Genomic DNA, 21,593 nt, shown 5'->3' on the forward strand with positions numbered 1-21,593 from the left:
GGTTCTCGAGCATATGGAATGCATTGTAGCAATGTTTAATATGAAAATTAATTAAATGAGTTGAAATTTACTACTGATTATATCTGTGAAAGTATTTGAACCTTTAGAACATTATACGCCTAATCAGGAAGCCTGAAGCCTTCACTAATTCTGTTTTATAATGCCTCACTACTCTTGCACACCATTGACATACTTCAGTAATGGGAGCAAAATGCTAACAGAGCCAAGACTAGAATCAAATGCTGGTAATTTTAGCTCTGTCCTGCCTCCTATGACCTCACCATGAGAAAAGTAAGACACCACTTGTAGAAACTCCATACAAAAAGACTGTGAAAGGTTTAAATGTGAGCAGGAAAAAACAAGGACTGGATTTATGTTTAGATTATTTGCCTGTAAACAAGATATTTCTCAGCAGTGAGTCTCTGAGTATTCCTGTTGGATGCTGGGGGTTTGCTGGGCAGGGTAACCTCTTTTCCACTATTTTGCATGACTCATGCCAGATTTCTGTCAGCCAGTCCTTCTGACCATAAGGTTTCATTCAAATTGGGCCTCTCCTTTCCCCTCAGCCGTGTTCAGAGAGCTGAAGTGAGATGTGAACATAGTTTCTGTGTGCATAATCCAGGACTGGGTTGGGCTTCTTGTTCTCTCTGCACAACATGTACAGTTTATGCTGGATCAAACACAGTCTGGCCATAATTGTCAAATGTTTCAGATTCAGGTCTTAGAAAACATAAAAACCAAGTAAACACATATAGAGAATTGAGAATTGGCTTTTACAGCCAGAATAATTTGTGGTAGCCGAACCCTTGTTTTCCTTGTAAATGTTGAGCAGAGGGAACAGTTTATTCTGTTCTTAATCCTGGATTAATTTGAATTATTAAATAGTAAAAGAGCTTGTAGTCCCTCTTCTGGAAATATTTTAGCTTAGCCTGCAGTGTATTTCTGTACCCTTCAGTTTTATTTTGTACAGCTTCTAAGGTAATTGCCTCTAGAACAGAGTGATTTTGTAAGGAAAGCTTCAAAGTCCAAAATTGAAGGGCAAACTTTATAATTATTGGAACATAATCTGTTTTCTGCAAAATTAACCTGGCATTTAAAAACTTATCTTTCAAAATTGTTAAACTTTCCTAAAGAAGAGGGAGGTTTTGTGCTTCCCTTGTAATAATTGATGGAGTCCAAACATTTGGAGGAAAATGTTTGGAGAAGAACCTGTATAGGAACTCATTGATGCAAGTGTAGTTACAGTGTGTGAATAAGAATTTTTTGAAATACAAATGTTTTCATATGAAAATGTTCTATTTTTGTAATTCTCTAGTTCAGTGTTAGAGAATTCCTTTCATTTAACAGGTATCTTAAACACAGACAATTTTGCAGATTATCTTAACCAGTATTTATAGTCCTTTTCCCAACACTGCTTATAAAGTACATATCTGGCTCAGTATTCAGTACTGAATCTTGTGTATTTCCCTTATGCTTGTCCACCAGATGTCACTTAATTTCAATTATGTTGTTAAAGTGTGGCTGAAGTAATTCTGATTTTGCTGATTCCTTTACTTTTTGGAGAGTAAAATAATCTGCCTTGCACAATGCATTTTTGCAAGACTGGAATATTCATGTGAATAGTATTGTACTGCCATTTAATTCCAAAGTTTTTTTTGTTGTTGTTTCTTTGGTTTTGTTTCAAAAGAATGTTTATAATAGACGAGCTTTTCAGTGTTGAACAAACCTTTAAAATCTTTCTCTTTTCTCTGTCTTTTTTTCACCATGCTCTCTTCTGTCTAGCTAAAGTTGTCCAGTTCTTTCCTGTGCTGTTTTTATTCTTCTCAGGCACACCCTTCTGTGTTGTACTTGGATCAGAATCTTCTTTTAAATCTATTGACCATGAACATTGAACCAGTGAACATAGATGTAGAACTATAATTTCAAAGATCTTTCTAATTCATGATAACTGGATGCTAAAAGGACAAAGGCAGAGGTGGTAATCAGTAGATAACACTAATTAAATGGCAAAAGAGCAATGAAGACCATTTGTGTTTAAAAGAAGGCATCAAAGTTTTAAAACACACATGGTTTTAAGTATCTGTTCTCCAAGTCAGAACTGATAGTGCTAACTTTGCTGAGAACAATGTGGATGAAGATAATCCATGTAAGATCCATCTCATGATGTTTTTCTAAGAAGACGTGAACTGCCAGGCCTTGTCTTCTTCACAGAGAACTAGACACTTCTGGCCTTTTGGCCTTTTGTTGCTTCCTCCCACCTTGTGCTCTTTGTTACACACTCAAATTCAAGAGGAGAGCTCTTGAATCAAGATGTTTAGAATTACCACTGCAAGCCTATAAGCAAAGATGTTCTTTGGCACTCTCACTCTCCATATTATTAAAATCCCATACATCAATGTTTCAGGTAAAAAAATGCTCTCTGGAGCAGTCAGAAAAATTTGGTGAGAAAAAATAATCCTACATATTTAATTTTCTTTGGGGATTTCAAATGTACACAGAATACAACTCCCATTTCATAGATCTGAATCACTTCTGTGACAGATCATACCAGTCATTCTCCCAATACACACACATATCACTAACTTAGATTGGTGACTTGGGCTGAAGGTGAACTTCAGAAAGTCACTTTGTGTATTACACAAGCCAACCCTGTCTTCCCTACTGCATGACAAGGTATTCACCAAGATAGGGTAGATTTAGATTAGATGTTAGGAAGAAATTCCTTAGTGTGAGGGTTGTGAGATATTGGCCCAGGTTGTCAAGGGAAGTTGTGGATGCTCCCTCCATGGAAGTGTTTCAGGTCAGGTTGGATGGTGCTTGGAGCAACCTGATTTCGTGAGAGGTGTTCCTGCCCATATCAGGGGGATTGAATTTAGATGACCTGTAAGGTCTCTTCTAACCCAAAATCATCTATTGTTCTATGATTCTATGATTTACAGAGTGACACTACCAGACAATTTCTCCTACTCTTAGTTTCAAGGAGTAAAAACTGTGAAATGGCAGTAGAAGGTGCTGGTCTGAAGCACAGTCTGAGGAGTCTCTGTTGACTTACAAGAAGACAATGCAGACTTCTTTGCTGTCTTAGGTATCTGAAGTTGAACAACTACCAAAGCTGCTGTTTCGCAGGAATTTCTGCTGTTAAAAGCTGATGTCTAGGCATATCCTGAGACTTCCTAAGAAAAGAGTAGATGCTGACCTCATAGCTAAACAATGAAGGTCAATAAGAAGTCTGTAAAGTTAAATCTTAATCAATTCAGTTCATTCTCCATCTCAATTAAGGTGGAGTCAAATACTTTCCATTTCTGGACTGACAGTTGGCATATGCTGTAGGTTTTTATAACTTAAGGTGAGGTTCTTCCTGCTCTTAATAAAAAAGCAGACATTTCCTTATAAATAAAATAAAATAATAAATTCAGAGTTTTATCTTCATATATTCAATAATTCCATTTAACTTTCTATAGGACTGGCCTTCGCGGTTCTGTCTTCAGTCCATCCAGTTTTTGGTTTATATGGCTCTTTCTTCCCTGTCATTGTTTATGCCATCTTTGGGATGGGACGCCACGTCGCAACAGGTAAGTGTCTATTTGCTAAGAACATTTTCAGAAAAAAGGTACTGGAAACTAATTTATTCTTTTGTTATAAGATCAATGGAAAGAATATTATCTAAGACTAAAGAGAAATAAGATGATTTTGTTCTTCTTTTCCGCACTATTTTTTGCTAGTTTAAGTACTGGCAAAATTTTCGCGTTACTTCTGTCATTATCGTTTAATATTGCATTGACACTTCCTTTGTGCATGTAGTTTACCAAGGGCTGTTGTATTTTAACTGTGCTTTAGAAATCTGCTTCAGGCTAAGATTTTAAGAAAGGGATCAGACAACAAGATATATCCAAGCAGGAATTAAAAAGACTTGACTGCTTCTTAAAAGCAGGAATGAAAAAGACTTGACTGCTTCTTAAGCTACAGAAAGCACACATTGCTTCTCACATGTCTAAAACATAAACCCTGCATTTCTCAGGAAAAAATATAAATAAATAAATAAATAAATAAATAAATATTTCTGTGCCTATAACCTGCTATTGTATTAAAGCTAGAATTCAATACAACTCCTGTCCACTTGTTGATCAACCAGGTAGGCAAAAAAAGATGTTCCCTGGCTACTATTCTAGTAGTTATGATTTGATTAATCGAGGTGAGCAGGAAGGCGATGCAATATTGTAGGTCAATTATATGTGGGAATTTCAGGAGGCTGAAAAAGGGAATTTTAAGAGTGTCATGGAGAGGATGATCAAACTGCTAGTTAATTTTTTTTAAATGTACCAAAATCAGGAAGCTGGGAAAAAACTGGTCGACAAAAGGTGTCCCACAGATATTCTGTGACAAGGCCACAGAACTCTCAGTCATATGTAATTTCATCTGCCATGAGGGCTCTGGAGAGACTCCTGAGAATTGCAGACCCCAATTATTATATATTATAATAAAAATAAAGTCTACTGAAATGTATGTATAATTAAAGTCTGTTTGGAGCAGTTTATGTGACTCCTGTAAAGAAAAACCCTACCTCACTAAGTTCCTAGAGTACAGTATGAGTGTCAGTAATCACATTGAAAAGGGAAAACTTCGAATTTAGAATGGTTAAACAGCTACCGATAAGGGTCCATACCAAAGGTTACTAAAGAAACTAAGTTGCCCTTGTGATAGAAGAAAAGTCATTTTATTCATTATTAGCAGATTAACAGATAAGAAGCAAAAGACAGAACTTATTGGTAAATTTTCCAGGGTGGCTGTCCCTGGTAGGTTTCCAAGGAATTCATGCTGGGAGGTTTACTCTATGAATGCTAGAGGTGAAAGTAGGACTGGATTCACCAGGTCCTGCAACAGAAGACATAAGAAGAGCTCAATGAAACTGGTGAGAGATCACTTTAAAAGACTTTTGAAGTATGGATTAAAGAAAATACTATAGCAGATGGTGAACTTCTCGAAGCTGCTCCTGAGGACATTGTGAAGGCAGGAAATACAAAATGGTTCAAACAGGTTTGACAAATTCATGAATGTTATTCCATAAACAAAATATAAAAGGACCAGATAAGGATGAACTTCACTAACACAACAGCTATGGATGCTTGGGGATTATGAGAGGAATGGCCTTCAGAGAATGGCCAGGCTTTGTGCTTTCCCTGGGTAGCACCTTTGATCACCACACTTGCATCTGGAGGCAGATGGATCATTGGTCTGACAGAGTAGACCATTTCTTATGCCCTTAGAGATCTACATGCTGTGTTTGTGCTTCTTAATGTTGAATTAGCATCCTTTTTTATCTGTGTGTCATTAATCTTGCTTTACCTCTCTCAGCAATTAAATGTTTATCTCATCCTCTACTTCTAATGTCTAAATGAATGTTCTCACCAATAAACAAACAAAAAAGACATTTAATCAATGTATGCAAATTGTATTTTATATTTTAAAAATGTATGTTACATAAAAATATTGCCTTAAAATTGTTCTTAGCATAGCATGAATGAATAAAATGTCACTTTTACTCCTGATAGCCAACTTTTGAAAAAGACACCAGGAGTCATGAGTACAGAGAGACAGAGAATTTTTTGGTGACTAATGTGTGACTTTTTTTATAGGAACTTTTGCTTTAACTTCCTTAATATCTGCCAACGCAGTTGAACGTCTTGTTCCTTCGGTCAACATTAGTTTCACTGCAAACAATAACTCAGGAGTTTTGGGCCTCTCAGAGTTTGAAATGCAGAGGATTGGAGTTGCAGCAGCAGTTTCATTTCTAGGAGGAATCATTCAGGTCAGTGGCAAATACATGTTCTGTTTGCTACTGATGCATTGCACTTGTGAGAGCTATGAGTTCTGTATTATGATTTTTTTCACTTCTCTGAGAAGAACTATGAATCTGATCTGTTGTTTGTGAATTATGAAACTAATGTGTTATAAGAATTATCTGCTCCCTTGTTGAGGTGTAGTAATTGTCTGTACACATACTCCTAGGGTGTTGCAAAAGGAAGTAAAACCACATTCGGTCAGCTCTAATACAATATTCAGTTGCTGTTGGTGCTCCCCTTCCTTCTCCTTCAGACACAAAATATGAATCAACTCCTAGCAAGCACTGACATACATATTCCTCAAGTTTTCTATTGCACTTGGCTTGGAGAGAAATACTATACAATATTCAATAATTAAAAACAGTAGAGAAAAGCTCTTTAAATTCTCTTTAGAGTTCACATACCCATCGTTAAAGCAAAATAAATGAATAAAACAGATGTCTCCAAGTGATCCTCCAAAGCTTATTCAAATGATCAGAAGTCTTTTAAACTTTTTCTCTTTTCCTCCTCTAAGTTCCTTTATCCACTGCCAATTACTTAGGTCTTCAAAGAAACCTTCCTTCTCTCCTTATAAATATTACAATGGAATAAATGTTCCAACAGTCAACTTCGCAAAACCTCCTTGGTACCAGACTGCTGAAAATAAACTCTGCATTTGGTGCTTTGATTCTCTCTACCACACAGAAAATGAGCCCAGAGTGATCTCCAATCCCCTGCATGCTGGGCAGGAACTGTGGCACAGGGAGAGTAGCAAGAAGCATGGTCATTCCTGTTGCATTTTTTAAATTCTTTTATCAGTTGGAGAATTATGACTTGGGGTAGCATGAGGGAAGCCTTACAGACAGCACTTGGAGTAGAGCTGATGCAGGTTCTGCCTGGCTACACCAAGGTGTGCAACAGCATTGCATCCACTGTATTGTGTGCAGGGTGCTTGTAGCAGCAGAATCCTCTGAGTGTTTACAGAGCTCTTCACGTGGGAGTGCTGTGCTCACAGCCTGGCAGTCACCTACATCATCCCCAGAGAGGCTTGAGTGTTAAAGGCCAGAATGCCTTTAAGAGAGAAGATGGTGCCTGGATGTGATCTAACTTCAAAATCTAATGCAGAAATTTCTTGCTTAGCTGCTGCAGAATCTCATTAGGTGTGTAAATCCTCTGGACCTCTTCCATTCTGAAAAGTTCTGCTTTTTTACATGCCTTCAGCTGACTCACCTTATTGATGTCCTGTTTAAGCCTGATTGGAATGAGAACTGCTTGCAACTTCAAAGCAGGTCTAACAGGGACCTGTGCCATGTGCATGGGCTCCTCTCCCTAGTCAGTAATGTCACTTGCACTGGAGTCACACTAATACAACTTGTGCTCGTACTGCTGACACTAGTGCTTTATGGGAGTTTAATAGAGAGAGCAGACTGAAATACTTATTTCCTAGGGGAATGCCTTGAAGTTACTGAGCTGTGCTATTCAAGTGAAAGTCTGAATCAAAACTGTGGTTAAACCTTGCCATCATCCCAGGCATGTTAAGTGTGGGAATTCATGTTTCTCGTTGCAATTCCAGTTTCCTGACTAATAGTTGCTTCAATTCCCAGATAAGGTGACAGGGCACATCTTGCTGGTAGTGGAGAGCTGAGTCAGTGATCTGCTTCTACTTATCAGACTAAACTAAAAATTACTGAATAGCCTGCAGCAGTTGAGGTACTCTGGGACAAGAAGAAAAATATGATGTATTTTGGGGAAAGAATCTTCAGTTGAAGACATCTTGAAATACAAAGTAGAATTGTCAGTGTAGTTGGGATGGTAATTCTCTGGGAAGGGAGCAGACCTGTGTCTGCTATTTCTTTATATATATGTCTTTATATATAATGCTATTTTTTTATACTTGAAAAAGTAATTATTAAATTAAATGTTCTAACCAGCCACTAATCACTCAAAAACAACTGATGCTGTTACTATTGCATACTTCTAGCACCTTCGACAGAAGGGATGACATGTCTCTCTCCAAAACACTTGGTTCTTTCTTAGAAAGTGTAGGCAAAGACTTTAGCCTCCTTGGTCAGAAAAGCAATTTGATACTATTTTTCCAGTAACCTGGCTAAGTACTCTAATTAGCAAATAACAGTAAAGCAAAAAAGGAAAAAAAATATATATATAGTGAGTCATAGAAGGGAGGCAAAGGGAAGAAGTGTGGTTTTGAGATGAACTGCTCCTGTGTGCTTTGTGTTTTGTGAAGAACATGAGTGTGCATTTGGGTGTGAGACAAGCTCTGAGCTGGCTGTGAATCTCAGTGCTGTCAAGACACAAGAGAAATTAAAACTGGCTTCTGATCTGATTTGATAAGATTTGAAATTCGGGGTTTAGCTGCCTACATTTTTCAATTAATTAATTTCAGAATCTTGAGTGTTCATCAAAGATTTTTACTTATCCTAAGAGGCATCCTCATGAAGATAAGATAGTATTTAAACAGAAAATAACTAAACATAAACAAAAACTGATATTAACAAAAGCATTTAATATAATACATTCACAGAGACTATTTCATTTTTTAAAGCAGAATGGAAAGTATAATGCAGATTTTTTTTTAATGTTCATGTAACTGCTACATTATGAAGTAAAACAGGGCATGGAATGCTAATAAAAATAATGGAATTATTCCTTGATATTAAATACCTCAGAGGTATTGATGAGGAGTGGAAATAAGAGAACATAACAGATGCCTATGGAATGATTTTTCAATTAGGATTTGATTATGCATTTACAGATTAAAGAATCCTCAAAAAAAGCCTTTGGTTAAGATGAGTGTTTTTTTCTGTTAATGCTTTATATGCACAAGAATGCTTGCATAAATGTATGTGTCTATGAAAAACAGAAGCATATTAAACTGAAATTCCACATGAAATTTGCTGAATAAATAGAGGAAAGGTGCTAGCAGTTCAAAGTAAGAAAAAAATATTTTTTATCCTAGAAAACAAGTTTTGGTCTCTTAAGTAACACTGTAATACTGACTTCAGTTGTGTTACTCCTCTATAAATGAGAAATGGCTGGTTATTGCATTCCAGTATTCTATATTTTTACTGGGCCAATGTACAATATTGGAAAGAATTATTTTTTTTCTGGTTATCTGGAAAATAAGTTTACATGGTCTATTATCATATTCTTGATAATGACGGACACTGAAATACAAAGTGTGGTTTGGTAAGGCTAATCTTGTCCAAATCGTTGTTTCCCTGTGAGGAAAACTATACTGCACTATTCTATGTTATACATAGTTATTCATGAAGTATAAACACGAGTCTTGATTATACAGTGACAATCAGGAAAAGAGTTCATTTTCTTTTCACAGTGGAAATAGCTTCTTGCAGGCTAATATTCTGTATCTTGAAAAAGACAAATAGGCTGGATCCCACAGCTGGCTCCTGGTTGCCGCAATTACTACATGTGCTACGTTAGTCCAGCTCACACTCCTATCTATTGAGATAGGACAAAAAAAGTTTTAAATTTGTGGCCCAATCAAGCTGAACCGTCTGTGTCTGGCTCTACACAGTCCATAGGCATCTTCACTTTTGCAGCCTCCAATTTTAAGATAACCAATGCAAGATAACAAATGAGAGACTCACAGTCTGTACTGTTTCATTCCAAGAGGTATTCCCTGGGGCTGACCTCATTTTCTTAGCCCATGCAGCAAATGGCTGGAAAGAGCACCATCAATTTTTGTTTGGCTTAATGGGGAAAAAACCCCACACCTTCAAGAATGTGGGGTTTTGGGGGGTTTAAAGTTCATTCTCCAAAACTAAATTCATGCAGCAGGTAACATGATAGCAACCTTTCCATTTATATGAACAGAAATTTTGAGATTAGTTGTTTCCAAGGTTCTTGTTATGTTATAAAAATTTTGACTGGCCATAAAGTTAAATTGACTACACAGAGTGGAATTTTAACAATAATAAACTGAGGACATTGTCATGGGAAGAAGGTATTGAAAGTGGACAAGAACCAAAAAGGCTTGAATTAATTAACATAAGGGCTTTTATTTTTGCAATTACTATTTTCTCATCTCCTGGCTAAATCCCTATTCTCTTCTACTTGTAAGTGTAAACTTATGGAGCAGAAAAGATAGCTGAAAGAAAAATGTTCCCCTTGCATTATCTTTCTTCCATTCTAAATTTTGGTTTTAATTTTTCTCTGTAACTTTTTTTAGAAATCCTGCCTTCTACCACTTCAGTCTAATCACATAATTTATAATTTCTTTACATGATCTTTTGTCCTTTACTGTGCATAAACTCAAGGCTGGTTTCCCTCACTTTCTGCTGTGTTTTTGTTGTGTTTTTTTTCTTTCTATAACAGCTCATGATTTCATTCACATTAATTTAATCATGATTTTGTACCTGGTGAAAGAAAAATAGTTTATTCTACTTTTAACATAGCAGGATGTACAGAAAAAGCTGCACAAAACTGTAGCCGTGCACCTTTCCAACAATTTTTGTTACTGTGATTGTTTTCTTTCTGAAGTATTCCCTCATCCCCTACATACAAAAATTTTGAAAAATATAAAATTCTGGATTCAATTCTAAAATATGTGATTTTTTTTCCTTTTACAGGAAAAGTAAGTATATATATATATAAGAAAGTGTATATATGTGTATATATATAAAGTAAGTATATATCTATTCTTACAGTGTAAGAAAATCCTATTATTACAAGTAAAGAAAAGAGAAAACTATTTGCCTTTGGCATTTTTTTGTACTTTATGTTGTTGCTCTTCTGCCACTTCGGTGTCTGTTTTGTCTGTAGTTTTTCTACACCAAGAAGGAAGAAAAATTATGCAATATAGAATCATAGAATGGTTTGGGTTAGTAGGGATCCTAAAGATCATCTAGTTCCAACCCCTCTGCATGGGCAGGGACACCTCCCACTGGACCACATTGCTCAAAGCACCATCCCATCTGCCTTTGAATATTTCCAGGGATGAGGCATCCATAGCTTCCCTGGGCTGCCTTTTCCAGTGTCTCACCACCCTCATAGCGAAGAATTTCTTCCTAATGTCTAACTTAAATCTACCCTCTTCCAGTTTAATGCCATTCCCCATTGTCCTCTTACTGCATGCCCTTGTAAAAAGCCCCTCCCCAGCTTTCCTTTAGGCCCCCAGCAGGTACTGGAAGGCTGCTATGAGGACTCCCTGCAGCCTTCTCCAGGCTGAAAGACTCCAGAAATTAAGATGGGAAGACCACATCATGACCACAGCAAGGATAAAGTAGTGTATTAGAAATATCTTTAAGAATGTTGAGCTTTCTACATTTTGGTTATTGCTTAGTGGGTGAAAGATTTAATGACATAATGTAATGTGATGCAATCATATGCTGTCAACTCAGCCTAATTTCAAATTCTGTGATTCTGTGATTATGTAAAAAGCAGTGTCAGCCAAGCTGGGAGCTGTATGTGTGTTCCCAAGCCCAGAGGGTTAACTGGAGAGTTGATCTGGGCCTCTATAACTGCCAAAAAAATATAAAGTATATGTCAAGAAAACTCACATGCGACTAGATTGGAGAGGATTGTTTCAAAATCACTTTTTACCCTTTCTTCATCTAAGCAGTTTCTGTCCATTACTCTTGTTGCAAGGACAGCAGGAGATTCCCATACCAACTTATACGGAAAATTAAATCCTCTTCCCCAGATGTTTTCTGTTTTTTTTTCTTTTTCACTGTTAAGTGCCCTGGATGAGGGGATTGAGTGTGCCCACAGTAAGTTTGCAGATGATACTAGGTTGGGAGGAAGTGTTGATCTGCTAGAGGGTAGGAAGGCTCTGCAGAGGCACCTGGACAGGCTGGATTGATTGGCCACAGCCAGTTGTATGAGGTTCAACAAGGCCAAGTGCCAGGTCCTGCACTTGGGTCACAACAACCCCAGGCAATGCTACAGGCCTGGGAAGAGTGGCTGGAAAGCTGCTCCCTGCACCTTAACAACTTCCTCTGAAATGCTAGTATTAGCTAATATTTCTCTGTGATATTATGTGCTTCACAGAATTGTCTCTGTGGTTTTAAATCCACAGCTGAATAAACATCCATCTTATTCTCTGGAAACTTAGTGGTTACACGGTTAGAAATTTCACATCCCTACAATACAAACTGATCTTGGAAACCAAACAAAAATTCACTATGGAAGGGAGAATTTGTTTCTTATTGAACTTTGCTACTGTGAACAATGTTTTAAATGTATGAATAGGCATCCTGTTATTAAAACAAAGAGCTAAACAAAATATCTGAAGTTAGTAATTATTGTGTTTAGGCCTGACTAGCTAAATTGCTACTCACTAAGGTTATAACAGTCATTATAATTATTGGGATCCAAACCTGAATGGCAATCAATGTTCTTGATTGTTCATACTACAGAGCCATTCAGATGCAGTTAGTGGGAAAGAGAAGAAAGACCCTCAGATTTAATCTCTCAGATAGAAGAGGAAATTGCTCACTAGAGGTTTTTGTGATAAATTAAAAGCCACTCACTTTGGTATTTTTGTTTATTTTGTGCTATTATGCTTGTAACTCACTGCATACAGGTGAGATTTATGGTGAAAAATGGTGTTCAAGCATAAAGAATGGTAACATTCGGGAATTATTCTTTTAGCTTCAGAACCAACCAAAATAAGCAAAATACGTTGTGATATATTCCAAAAGGATGATAATTAGTAAGGTAAACACAAAACTATCTTCTCAGAAGGTACTGTAACAAACAACCCTGTGCCAAGAGCATGTCACTTTTCAAGCAGAAGAATAGCAAATGCAAAAGATCATAGAAGTAAGAAACTGCTTTTTTATCTAATGAATTTGCAGAAGGAAAGATAATTTAACTATAACTTAGTATCTAAATATGAATCAGAAAAGGATTAAGTGTTATGCAACAACACCTGTAGATACTTAACAACCTTGTTGGAAGAATAAAGACCTGCCAAATCTCATTCTTCAGAGGAAAAGAGTGACTACGGTCTAAGATAAGGGGAGAAAACACAGTAGTACACAGTATTATTTTAGGCATTGGTCTTATATTTCCGCAAAGTATCTGCAATAGTTGTAGATTCAACTGTAGTCCAGATTCCTGGATTAGAGAGGAATATTATTCTTTCATTATATGCACGTACGCAGAAATAACTTCTGTAAAAGTTGCAACAAAGCTGAAATAATCTTCAGGGTCAGATACAGCTGAGCCAAAGCCTACTCTTTCCTTTTTTTTTTTTTTTTCCCCAAGCAGAGGAATTCAGTTTGTATATGGGACTGTTTATGAAATTGAATTTTTCTTCCTGTTTTACAGTTTCTGATTGTATACAGATATTCTATTTTAGATTAGTTCAAGTATTTCTCAAGTGCACAGGAAATAGATTTTAAAGGTCTTTAAAATAGCTTACTTTTCTGTGTTTATAAGGTTTGCTTATATAGAACACGTAACTATATAAATATCCCTGTTTCTCTGTAAAGAAGAAAAGTGTTTTTATACCCTCTATCATCTGCAGCTGCTGTTGCTCACTTAAATGAATACCTTCAAAACCACAAACTTCAGTGTATGAATCTGATGTAGTACAACTGGAGGTAATGAACTGCAGATACTTGACTTATTTGATATTATGATGTTGTAGCATGAGGACACTAAGTATCCCAGTATATTGAACCACATGTGCACATCTGCCTGGGGAAGGGCAGGCCTCTGAGGGGTGATAGAGCTCTCACTGTGAGACTTATATCTCTGTAGTTTTAGTAACTAATGAATTTGACAGCTGTTGAAATTACTAACCTTGGGAATCCTGATGTTGACATATTGACAATTGGTAACATGGGCCAAAATACAGCCCTTAACCTACTCAGGCTGGAGCAGAGATGAGTCTTAGCACCACACTCACCTTTGAAGTTGCTTTACTTCATGTTGCTATGTTGAGTTGATGTTTTTGTAATGTTTCTTGTGATCACATCTTGGAGCAAGAGAGAATATTAAGCACTGCATTAAGACAGTTTGTCTAAGCCTGCTTTTGTAACTAAACTAATTTTAGAGCCTGTTGAACTAGTATTGCGAGTAAGGTAATGCGGGTAAACCCACAGAGGCTCAGTGGGTTCTGTTTTCAGCTGGAGTCGCCCTTTGAAGGACTTTTGCTTTTTATCTTTATCTCATTTATCTTACAACCTATTACAATAACCCTGGCTCATTGTCCTATCACCAGGAAGCTGCATATTATTAAACTGCTGATACTTATCCCTTTCCCTTTTAGGTAGCCATGTTTATGCTGCAGTTGGGCAGTGCTACCTTTTTGTTAACAGAACCAGTGATAAGCGCAATGACAACAGGAGCAGCTACACACGTGGTGACTTCACAAGTGAAGTATCTGCTGGGAATGAAAATGCCTTATATATCGGGACCACTGGGATTTTTTCATGTAAGTTCAAGAAAAGAGATGGGCTATTCCATTAGCCAACATTTTCTTCAAGAACTATGCTATTTGTCTATACTTAAGTGTAAGAAATTTGTTAGGCATGCGTGTGACTGAACAGAAGATGTAATATAAAAATCTTCATCTTGCTAGGTCTGTTTGTAAGAACAGGTTAGGAAAACTTGATGAAGGATTAACAGGAAAGGGTTTTATTTTGAGAGGGTAACAGTAATAAATTTAAAATATATATATTACACTATCAGTAATTCCATTTGTTAACCTGAGCAATTGCACACTTGTACAGGGAGGGTTAACTCTGGATCAAGTTGTGGGGAGGATATATTGTAGTACACTCCAAATGCCATGCTAAACACGCTTTTTTTCTTATTTGCTGAATGAAACCTGACCATCATGTGGTAAAAGGAACATGACTCATGATTTGTGGATTTCCAATGTAAAAATTACCCTAGATATGATACTTATTGATTTATCACATATTACTTTGCCATAAACACAGCAAGTATACAGCTTTAAGGCAATTTTTATAAAATGCATGCAGTCTTTCATGCAGTATTATGGTTACTCCCTTTGGAAAGCAGATATTGTTGGGTGAAAACTTAAAGACCAAAGCTGCAAATTCTTCTGGCATAAAAATTATGATAACATATTCTTTATGGCAACTTATTCCAGCAAACACTGAGTTTAGGTGCTGTGAGTGAAATTTCTTGGCAGAAGCAGTAATAGTATTACAACAGTATTTGTTAAAATGATATGTTGCTCATAATAAAACTTTATGTATTGCTGAGGAGATATTTACATTGCACTCATGGCACTAAATGAAGTGGTTGCCAGGTGAAGTGAGGCTACATCTAGTGAACCACTAAATTGGGGCACCTTGTTTAAAAAGACTGACTGTATTATCTTGCACTGCTCTGCTCATCATTTTTTCCTACTATTTTGGGAAATTTGTTAATGTGAACTCTGTGTTCTGTGATAAGATGTTACTGTCTAGAATGTTATTTCGTAGTATTCTATAAATTTGGTAACATTTTGTATCTATACGATTCCTTGCCAAGTTTTTTACAGGACCAATTTCTTAGTGAGAATGAGGGGCATGTATTAAACACAAGAAATTAATCTTGTAGGGACATACCTAAAAGTTTCATAGCCTTTTTTATGCGTACTTCGTTGTCCTGCAAGACTATTACAAATTATTTATCATATATGAAAATATTTTTTCATTCTTTAAAAACCTTTTGATAAATACTTCTTAGTAGAAAATTCTCCCCAGAGAGGTTGTGGAGTCTCCTCTGGAGAGTTTCAAGACCTGTCTGGATGCCTTTCTGAGTGATCTGCCCTGGTTTTTTTGGTCCTGCTCTGGCAAGGGTGTTGGAGTCGATGATCTTCATAGGTCCCTTCCAACCCCTAATATTCTGTGATTCTGTGACTAGCCTCTTTTCCATGGTGTTTCCACAGAGACTGTACTTACATATAGGAATATTGCCATCTTACAGAGCTGACTGGTGTTAAGTACTGCAGCCAAGACATAATCAAAATACACACTATGAGCAATAATAAAAACCAGCAGTGATACAAAGAATTATTTCCATGTTGGTGTACTGATGATATAATAAATGAGGTAATTTGAATGTTTTGAAAGAAATCTATTCCCCTATTCCTTGTATTTTTTAATGTATCTGAAACAAGTTCTTTGCCCTTCACTTCACTTTTTAGGTCAAACCCCTTTGAACGTATTCCAAAGAAATAAATTTCCTCTTTTTTTGAAGGTTCCGAATTGCTCCAAAGAATTGTGTGAAAACAAAGGAACAAACAGAACCCCCTCTCCGCAGCTTAGAAGAATAATAAAAAGTCCTCATATTTAGAAGAACAATTTTACCATGCAACATTTTGAAAGGTTTTTGGTATCTGTTCAGCCTTATGGATTCCTTTACAAAGGTCCAGTACCTCAGCAAGAAACACCAGATTCAGATTTTGACAATAATCTTTTTCTGCCATGGTAGTTTTATATGAAAATTATAATAATTAGGTATATATTAGCATTTTTATGTAACCAGAAAGTGAAAAGCAATTTTGGCATGTGTGTCCAAACATATTTTTTACTCCAAATTCTTGAAACCTAAAGACTGGTATTTTTGCTTACATTATTTTTCTTTCTCCTCTCCAAAACACCTTCCACTCACAGAGCTGGTTTCTTTGCCTCAGGCAGCCTTTGGGTTGGCAAAGCAAGAATAAGAACTTTTAATAAAGTGTGATAGGAGAGTTGAAAGTAAAGCAAGCCAGTGAAATGGATCTTTAAAGCAAGTGAGATCATGATCAAATATGTAAAAATAAACTTTGCATAGGGGGAACAAATCTACTACACTAGTGTTGAGCTTATGGGGTTTTTGTGTTTACGCATAGTGGAATATATTAATCTTAATTTTCCCTAAGGAAGTGTGGTCTTGATGATCAGGTAGTGAGGTGGATCGTGAACTGGTTGAAAGGAAGAAGTCAGAGAGTTGTGGTCAATGGGACAGAATCTAGTTGGAAGTCTGTGACTAGTGGAGTCCCTCAGGGGTTGGTACTGGTACCGGTACTATTCAATATTTTCATCAGCTGCCTGGATGAGGAACAGAGTGTGCCCTCAGCAAGTTTGCTGATGACACTAAACTGGGAGGAGTGGCTGACACACCAGAAGGCTGTGCTGCCATTCAGTGAGACCTGGACAGGCTGGAGAGTTGGGCAGGGAGAAACTTGATGAAATTCCACAAGGGCAAGTGTAGAGTTTTGCATTTGGGGAAGAACAACCCCATGTACCAGTACAGGTTGGAGGCTGAGCTGCTGGAGAGCAGTGTAGGAGAAAGGGACCTGGGGGTCTTGGTGGACAGGAGGATGACCATGAGCCAGCAATGTGTCCTTGTGGCCAAGAAGGCCGGTGGCATCCTGGAGTGTATTAGAAAGGGTGTGGTTAGTAGGTCAAAGGAGGTTCTCCTCCCTCTCTATTCTACCTTGGTGAGGCCACATCTGGAGTATTGTGTCCAGTTCTGGGCCCCTCAGTTCAAGAAGGACAGGGAACTGCCTGAAAGAGTCCAGTGCAGAGCCACAAAGATGATGAAGTGAGTGGAACATCTCCCTTATGAAGAACGGCTGAGGGAGCTGGGTCTCTTTAGCTTGGAGAAAAGGAGACTGAGGGGTGACCTCATCAAAGTTTAGAAATATGTTAAGGGTGAGTGTCTGGAGGATGGAGCCAGGCTTTTTTCATTAATGTCCAGTGATAGGACAAGGGGCAATGGGTGCAAACTGGAGCATAGGAGGTTCCATGTAAATATCAGAAAATACTTCTTTCCTGTGAGAGTGACAGAGCACTGGGACAGGCTGCCCAGAGAGATTGTGGAGTCTTCTTTGCTGGAGACATTCAAAACCTGCCTGGACACATTCCTATGTGATGTAGTCTAGGTGATCCTGCTCTGGCAGGGGGATTGGACTAGATGGTCTTTTGAGGTTCCTTCCAACCCCTAAGATTCTGTGATTCCCTATACCAGGTTTGTAACACTGCAGTTGAGCTGCCCACTGCACATTGCATAAATGGAAAAGGCAAGGTGAGGCTGAAGAAGAAAAACAGTGAGGAAACAATGTAAAGGAGAGCTAACTTTTACAAGGGACAAGAAAAATGTCATCATGTTTTACTTAGTATCTGAAAACAGCAAAACATACCTAAATTTGCCCTTTATCCCCTATGTTCATACATTTATCCTTCCACAAGTTTCTGAGAAAATGCAGCTTGGCAAAATGAACTGCAACTTTAACAAATCCACTGAACAACACAGTTCTCTTGTGGTTGTGTTGCAAGTCTGTTGCAAAACCTCTGTGGTTGCACTTAGATGAGAAAACTCTCTATGTTCATGCTACTCGTCCTTTCCCTGTGCCCCCCCAACCCCAACCAAAGTCTGTTCCCTGTACTGTTCAGAGCAGTTGCCTGTACTTTTCTCCCATGGTGTGTTGCATTTGTCTAATTAATTTTAGAATGAAACATTTTTGAAAATGCAAGGAAGTTGTCTACATTTAAAATGTGTTAAGTGTTTTAACTAATATGTTCCTTTGATTCTTTTGTTTGCTTCAGCCTCTACGCTCATTTTAGACTTAACGTTTGGGGTTTTCATATACATATATATATAAAGAACTCAGAACTTTTCATTAATTCATCAGAATACATGATATATTTTTAGAATATAAACCATTAGAACATTCACTATTACCCTATGAAAGTATGTGAAAATTTAGTGGAATTCAAACCCATTAATTTTGCATAAGAAAAAACATTCAGTGCCCAAATACATATGTGTGAAAAATGAGGATATTGACTTTTTTCACTTCTGTGCAAATTTTCATTGATTGCCAAAAGGTTTACTGATTCCTCATAGTATTGCCAGGCAATGTCCATTAAAAATCCTTACACAAAGCTAAAAATAATAAAGAGGCAAATAACTCAATTAGTAGATTGTTGCTGCATTTAAAAATTTAGCTAGTTCTATAATGACACAAAAAAATGCTTTGTATTCTGCAATTTCAAACTAAATTCTGCTATGTAATTTCTAAACTGCTTCATTAAGTGCATAATCAAAATGTGTAACATACTGAGTTCATAATTATGTTTGTGGTGAAAACCTTTGTACGTATTTCTTTTGAATCAGATGCCAGTGCTATTACAAGCTTGAGCTGTAGGGGCTCACATTTAGGATTTACACTGTCACCTTGGGTGAGTACAGTAACTGGCTGGACAGTAAAACCTGTGAACTTTATAGTATAGAAAGATGGCTGTACTATGTGTTAACTACACATGTGTTAAGAGCTACATACTCCTTTTTTTCTGAAGACTCCAGGAGTGGTTTGTGAAATGGTCTCCTGGCTTTGTTGGTCATACCTTGAAATGGGTGGATTTGCGTTTTTAGAGAATAGTTACCCAGGAACAGACTAGTCAGTGGAAGCTCTTTAGTCTGATGTAGTACTGAAGTGAATATTTAGGTATTACAGTTGGATTTCTTTCAGTGTACTACAGACATTTTGGGGAAAGGGCTCTTGGTGCTACTGAACTCATAGGAGCTACCAAGGTTGGTAGTCCTGTTCTTTTTCATTCATTGGCTGATGTAGACCACATCCTGACAGGCAGGATTTGAAGACAAACAGCAAAGAATACACAAGTTCACCTAAAGTATTTGTTGTGAAGTCTGAAAAAGCTGTGATAAAGGTCTCCAAGATCTGGCTATATATTTTTAAAATTTAACAGAAACTTATTTTTTTAGTTAATTTAGTTAATTTTAGTAAATTTTAGCCAGTTGTAAAGACACAAATTCCAAAAGCTTATACATATTTTTTTTTTTTGTAATCCTTCACTAAAATTGTACTTATTCACTGACTCTTATGTCTCACTTTGTCTAGGCAAATTAAATTAAATGCTAGAAACATAGATAGCTAATGCTGACATTTCAACAGACACTGTTCATTTCAAAACAAGCCCACATCTCTTTAACAATCAGGAATCAACCCATTTCTTCCCTTTTCTTTCCACTTCACCTTCTGTCTAGCTCAGCCTTTGGTGAGTTTGTGGGCAGTTTGCAACACAGTCTTCCAGATTGTCTCCCTTTGTCCTAATTAATCACAGCTTCTGCTTGGGCACTGAGCCAAGTCCTGTACTCTCTTGAAAATGCATTCTTGGAAAATTAAGGGTACAGAGACCAGTTCCAAGCCACTCAACACACAACCCACATACTGTCTGATTGCAGTGGAAAACAATGTGGTTAAAAACTATGGTTTGAGTACAATATTCCAGATTTATGACATATAGAGATCATATTATTTGACAAGTTGATTTTAAAATGCTTTCCTAGCCTCTGATAAATGTTTTTGCTGGATTATATGGTGCATCTTTAATCAAAAGTCAAGAGGCTGAATTTCAAAAGACTGGACTAAATTTTCCTCTTTATGATGAAAATTGCATTTTTTTTCCTACAGCCATTTTTAAAGGACTTTTATTGTTTTTTCCCCCTTATAGATTATGAAAATATTCTTAGAAAGGATGAAAGTGGAAGAATCAGGAAGTTATTTTTAAATACTCATTCTTCAAGCCGTGACAGAATCAGGACAGTGGAAAAAAAAATATCTTTATATTGACCACCTTTCTGCTGGAACAGGGTTCCTTCCTAAGATAATTTTTCTACTACTTTCTCCTGTCAAATAAAAGTATATATATTTAGTTCCAAACTGTCAAATCCTGTTAGCATTATACATGTATTTCAGAATAGGTTCTCTGGGGCAGAAACTTTTTAATCTTTGCTTTGATAAACTACAATTGTCACTCTTCATTTATTTTAGTGATCTTCTTAACTGTTGCCAGAGAAAACACTTTTAAAATAATATATTATTATTTCAAACCTCAGTTGCTTCACTTTATTATCTTCAACATTGTGGTTTAAAAAGAAGTTACTTGTGCTACATTCTGAATTTTAACTTCTGTTCTCTATATAGTTTTAATTTCAGGCTACACAATAGTTCTCAGAATATAAATGCAGAATTCAAGGGACCGAGCCTTCCTTGTTTTTTCTTTAGCTCTGCTGCTTTATTAAGCTTTGGTATTACATCCATCTTCAAGCCTCTTTGTTCCTCCAGGCAATAGACTATTGCTTTCACTCAGGAAGCCTGAAAATAAATTGTGATAGGGGTCTGATTATTTCTTTGTTTATTGTGACAGAAGTTGACTCTTTACTTTCTTCACCCCTTCTGATCACTTTAGTAAGCCTGTGATTTTTTATCACTTTCTTTTAATCTGTTATCATACTGATTTATGCCTCATCTTCTGAACCCTCAAATTCAGAGTAGAACTGAATTTACAATTCACTGATAATTGTGTCATCTGTGCTGGTGCAAAGACAACTGGCGTCTTCTGAGTCTGTTACTCAACATTGTATACGTCATCAGTGATCCCTCTTACTCATCATCATTGGTCATTCTATTCCTACTCCATGTGTTTCTTATATTCAGTGTCTTATTTCCTTTCTTCATCATAGACCCAACTGTAGTTTTCTGACCATGTTTTACAGCATGTTGCACCACAGCTTAACCTTTGAAAAGGTGAAGGCTTCCCATTTGCAGCTCTCTAGCTCTGTTTCAGTCTCCTCGTTCCCTTTTAACTCTGCAGGACTCGGCTCCTAGTGGCCCAGTGTGCACCACCCTTCACACCTGCAATTCCTGCACCTTGTCATGCAGTTTTCCCTGGAAAGCACTGGCCTCTGATGTGTGAATCACCCCTTCTTCTGCTACCCTCTTTTCACCTCTTGCTTTGCAGCTTTTAAATTAAAATT

At 37.0% G+C, this 21,593-nt stretch overlaps 1 protein-coding gene across 1 annotated transcript in view; it reads left to right on the forward strand.

Annotated features, from left to right (window-relative positions):
- SLC26A7 (solute carrier family 26 (anion exchanger), member 7) overlaps positions 1–21,593 on the forward strand; it is a 67,667-nt gene that overhangs the window by 12,913 nt on the left and 33,161 nt on the right. The window contains exons 2-4 of the mRNA XM_010006423.1: positions 3,462–3,572; positions 5,634–5,806; positions 14,080–14,244. Coding sequence (XP_010004725.1) covers positions 3,462–3,572; positions 5,634–5,806; positions 14,080–14,244 — 449 coding nt within the window. The remainder of the gene's footprint in view (positions 1–3,461; positions 3,573–5,633; positions 5,807–14,079; positions 14,245–21,593) is intronic.

Source organism: Chaetura pelagica, unplaced genomic scaffold (genome assembly GCF_000747805.2).
Source record: "Chaetura pelagica isolate M959 unplaced genomic scaffold, ChaPel_1.0 scaffold76, whole genome shotgun sequence".
Classification (NCBI taxonomy): Eukaryota; Metazoa; Chordata; class Aves; order Apodiformes; family Apodidae; genus Chaetura; species Chaetura pelagica.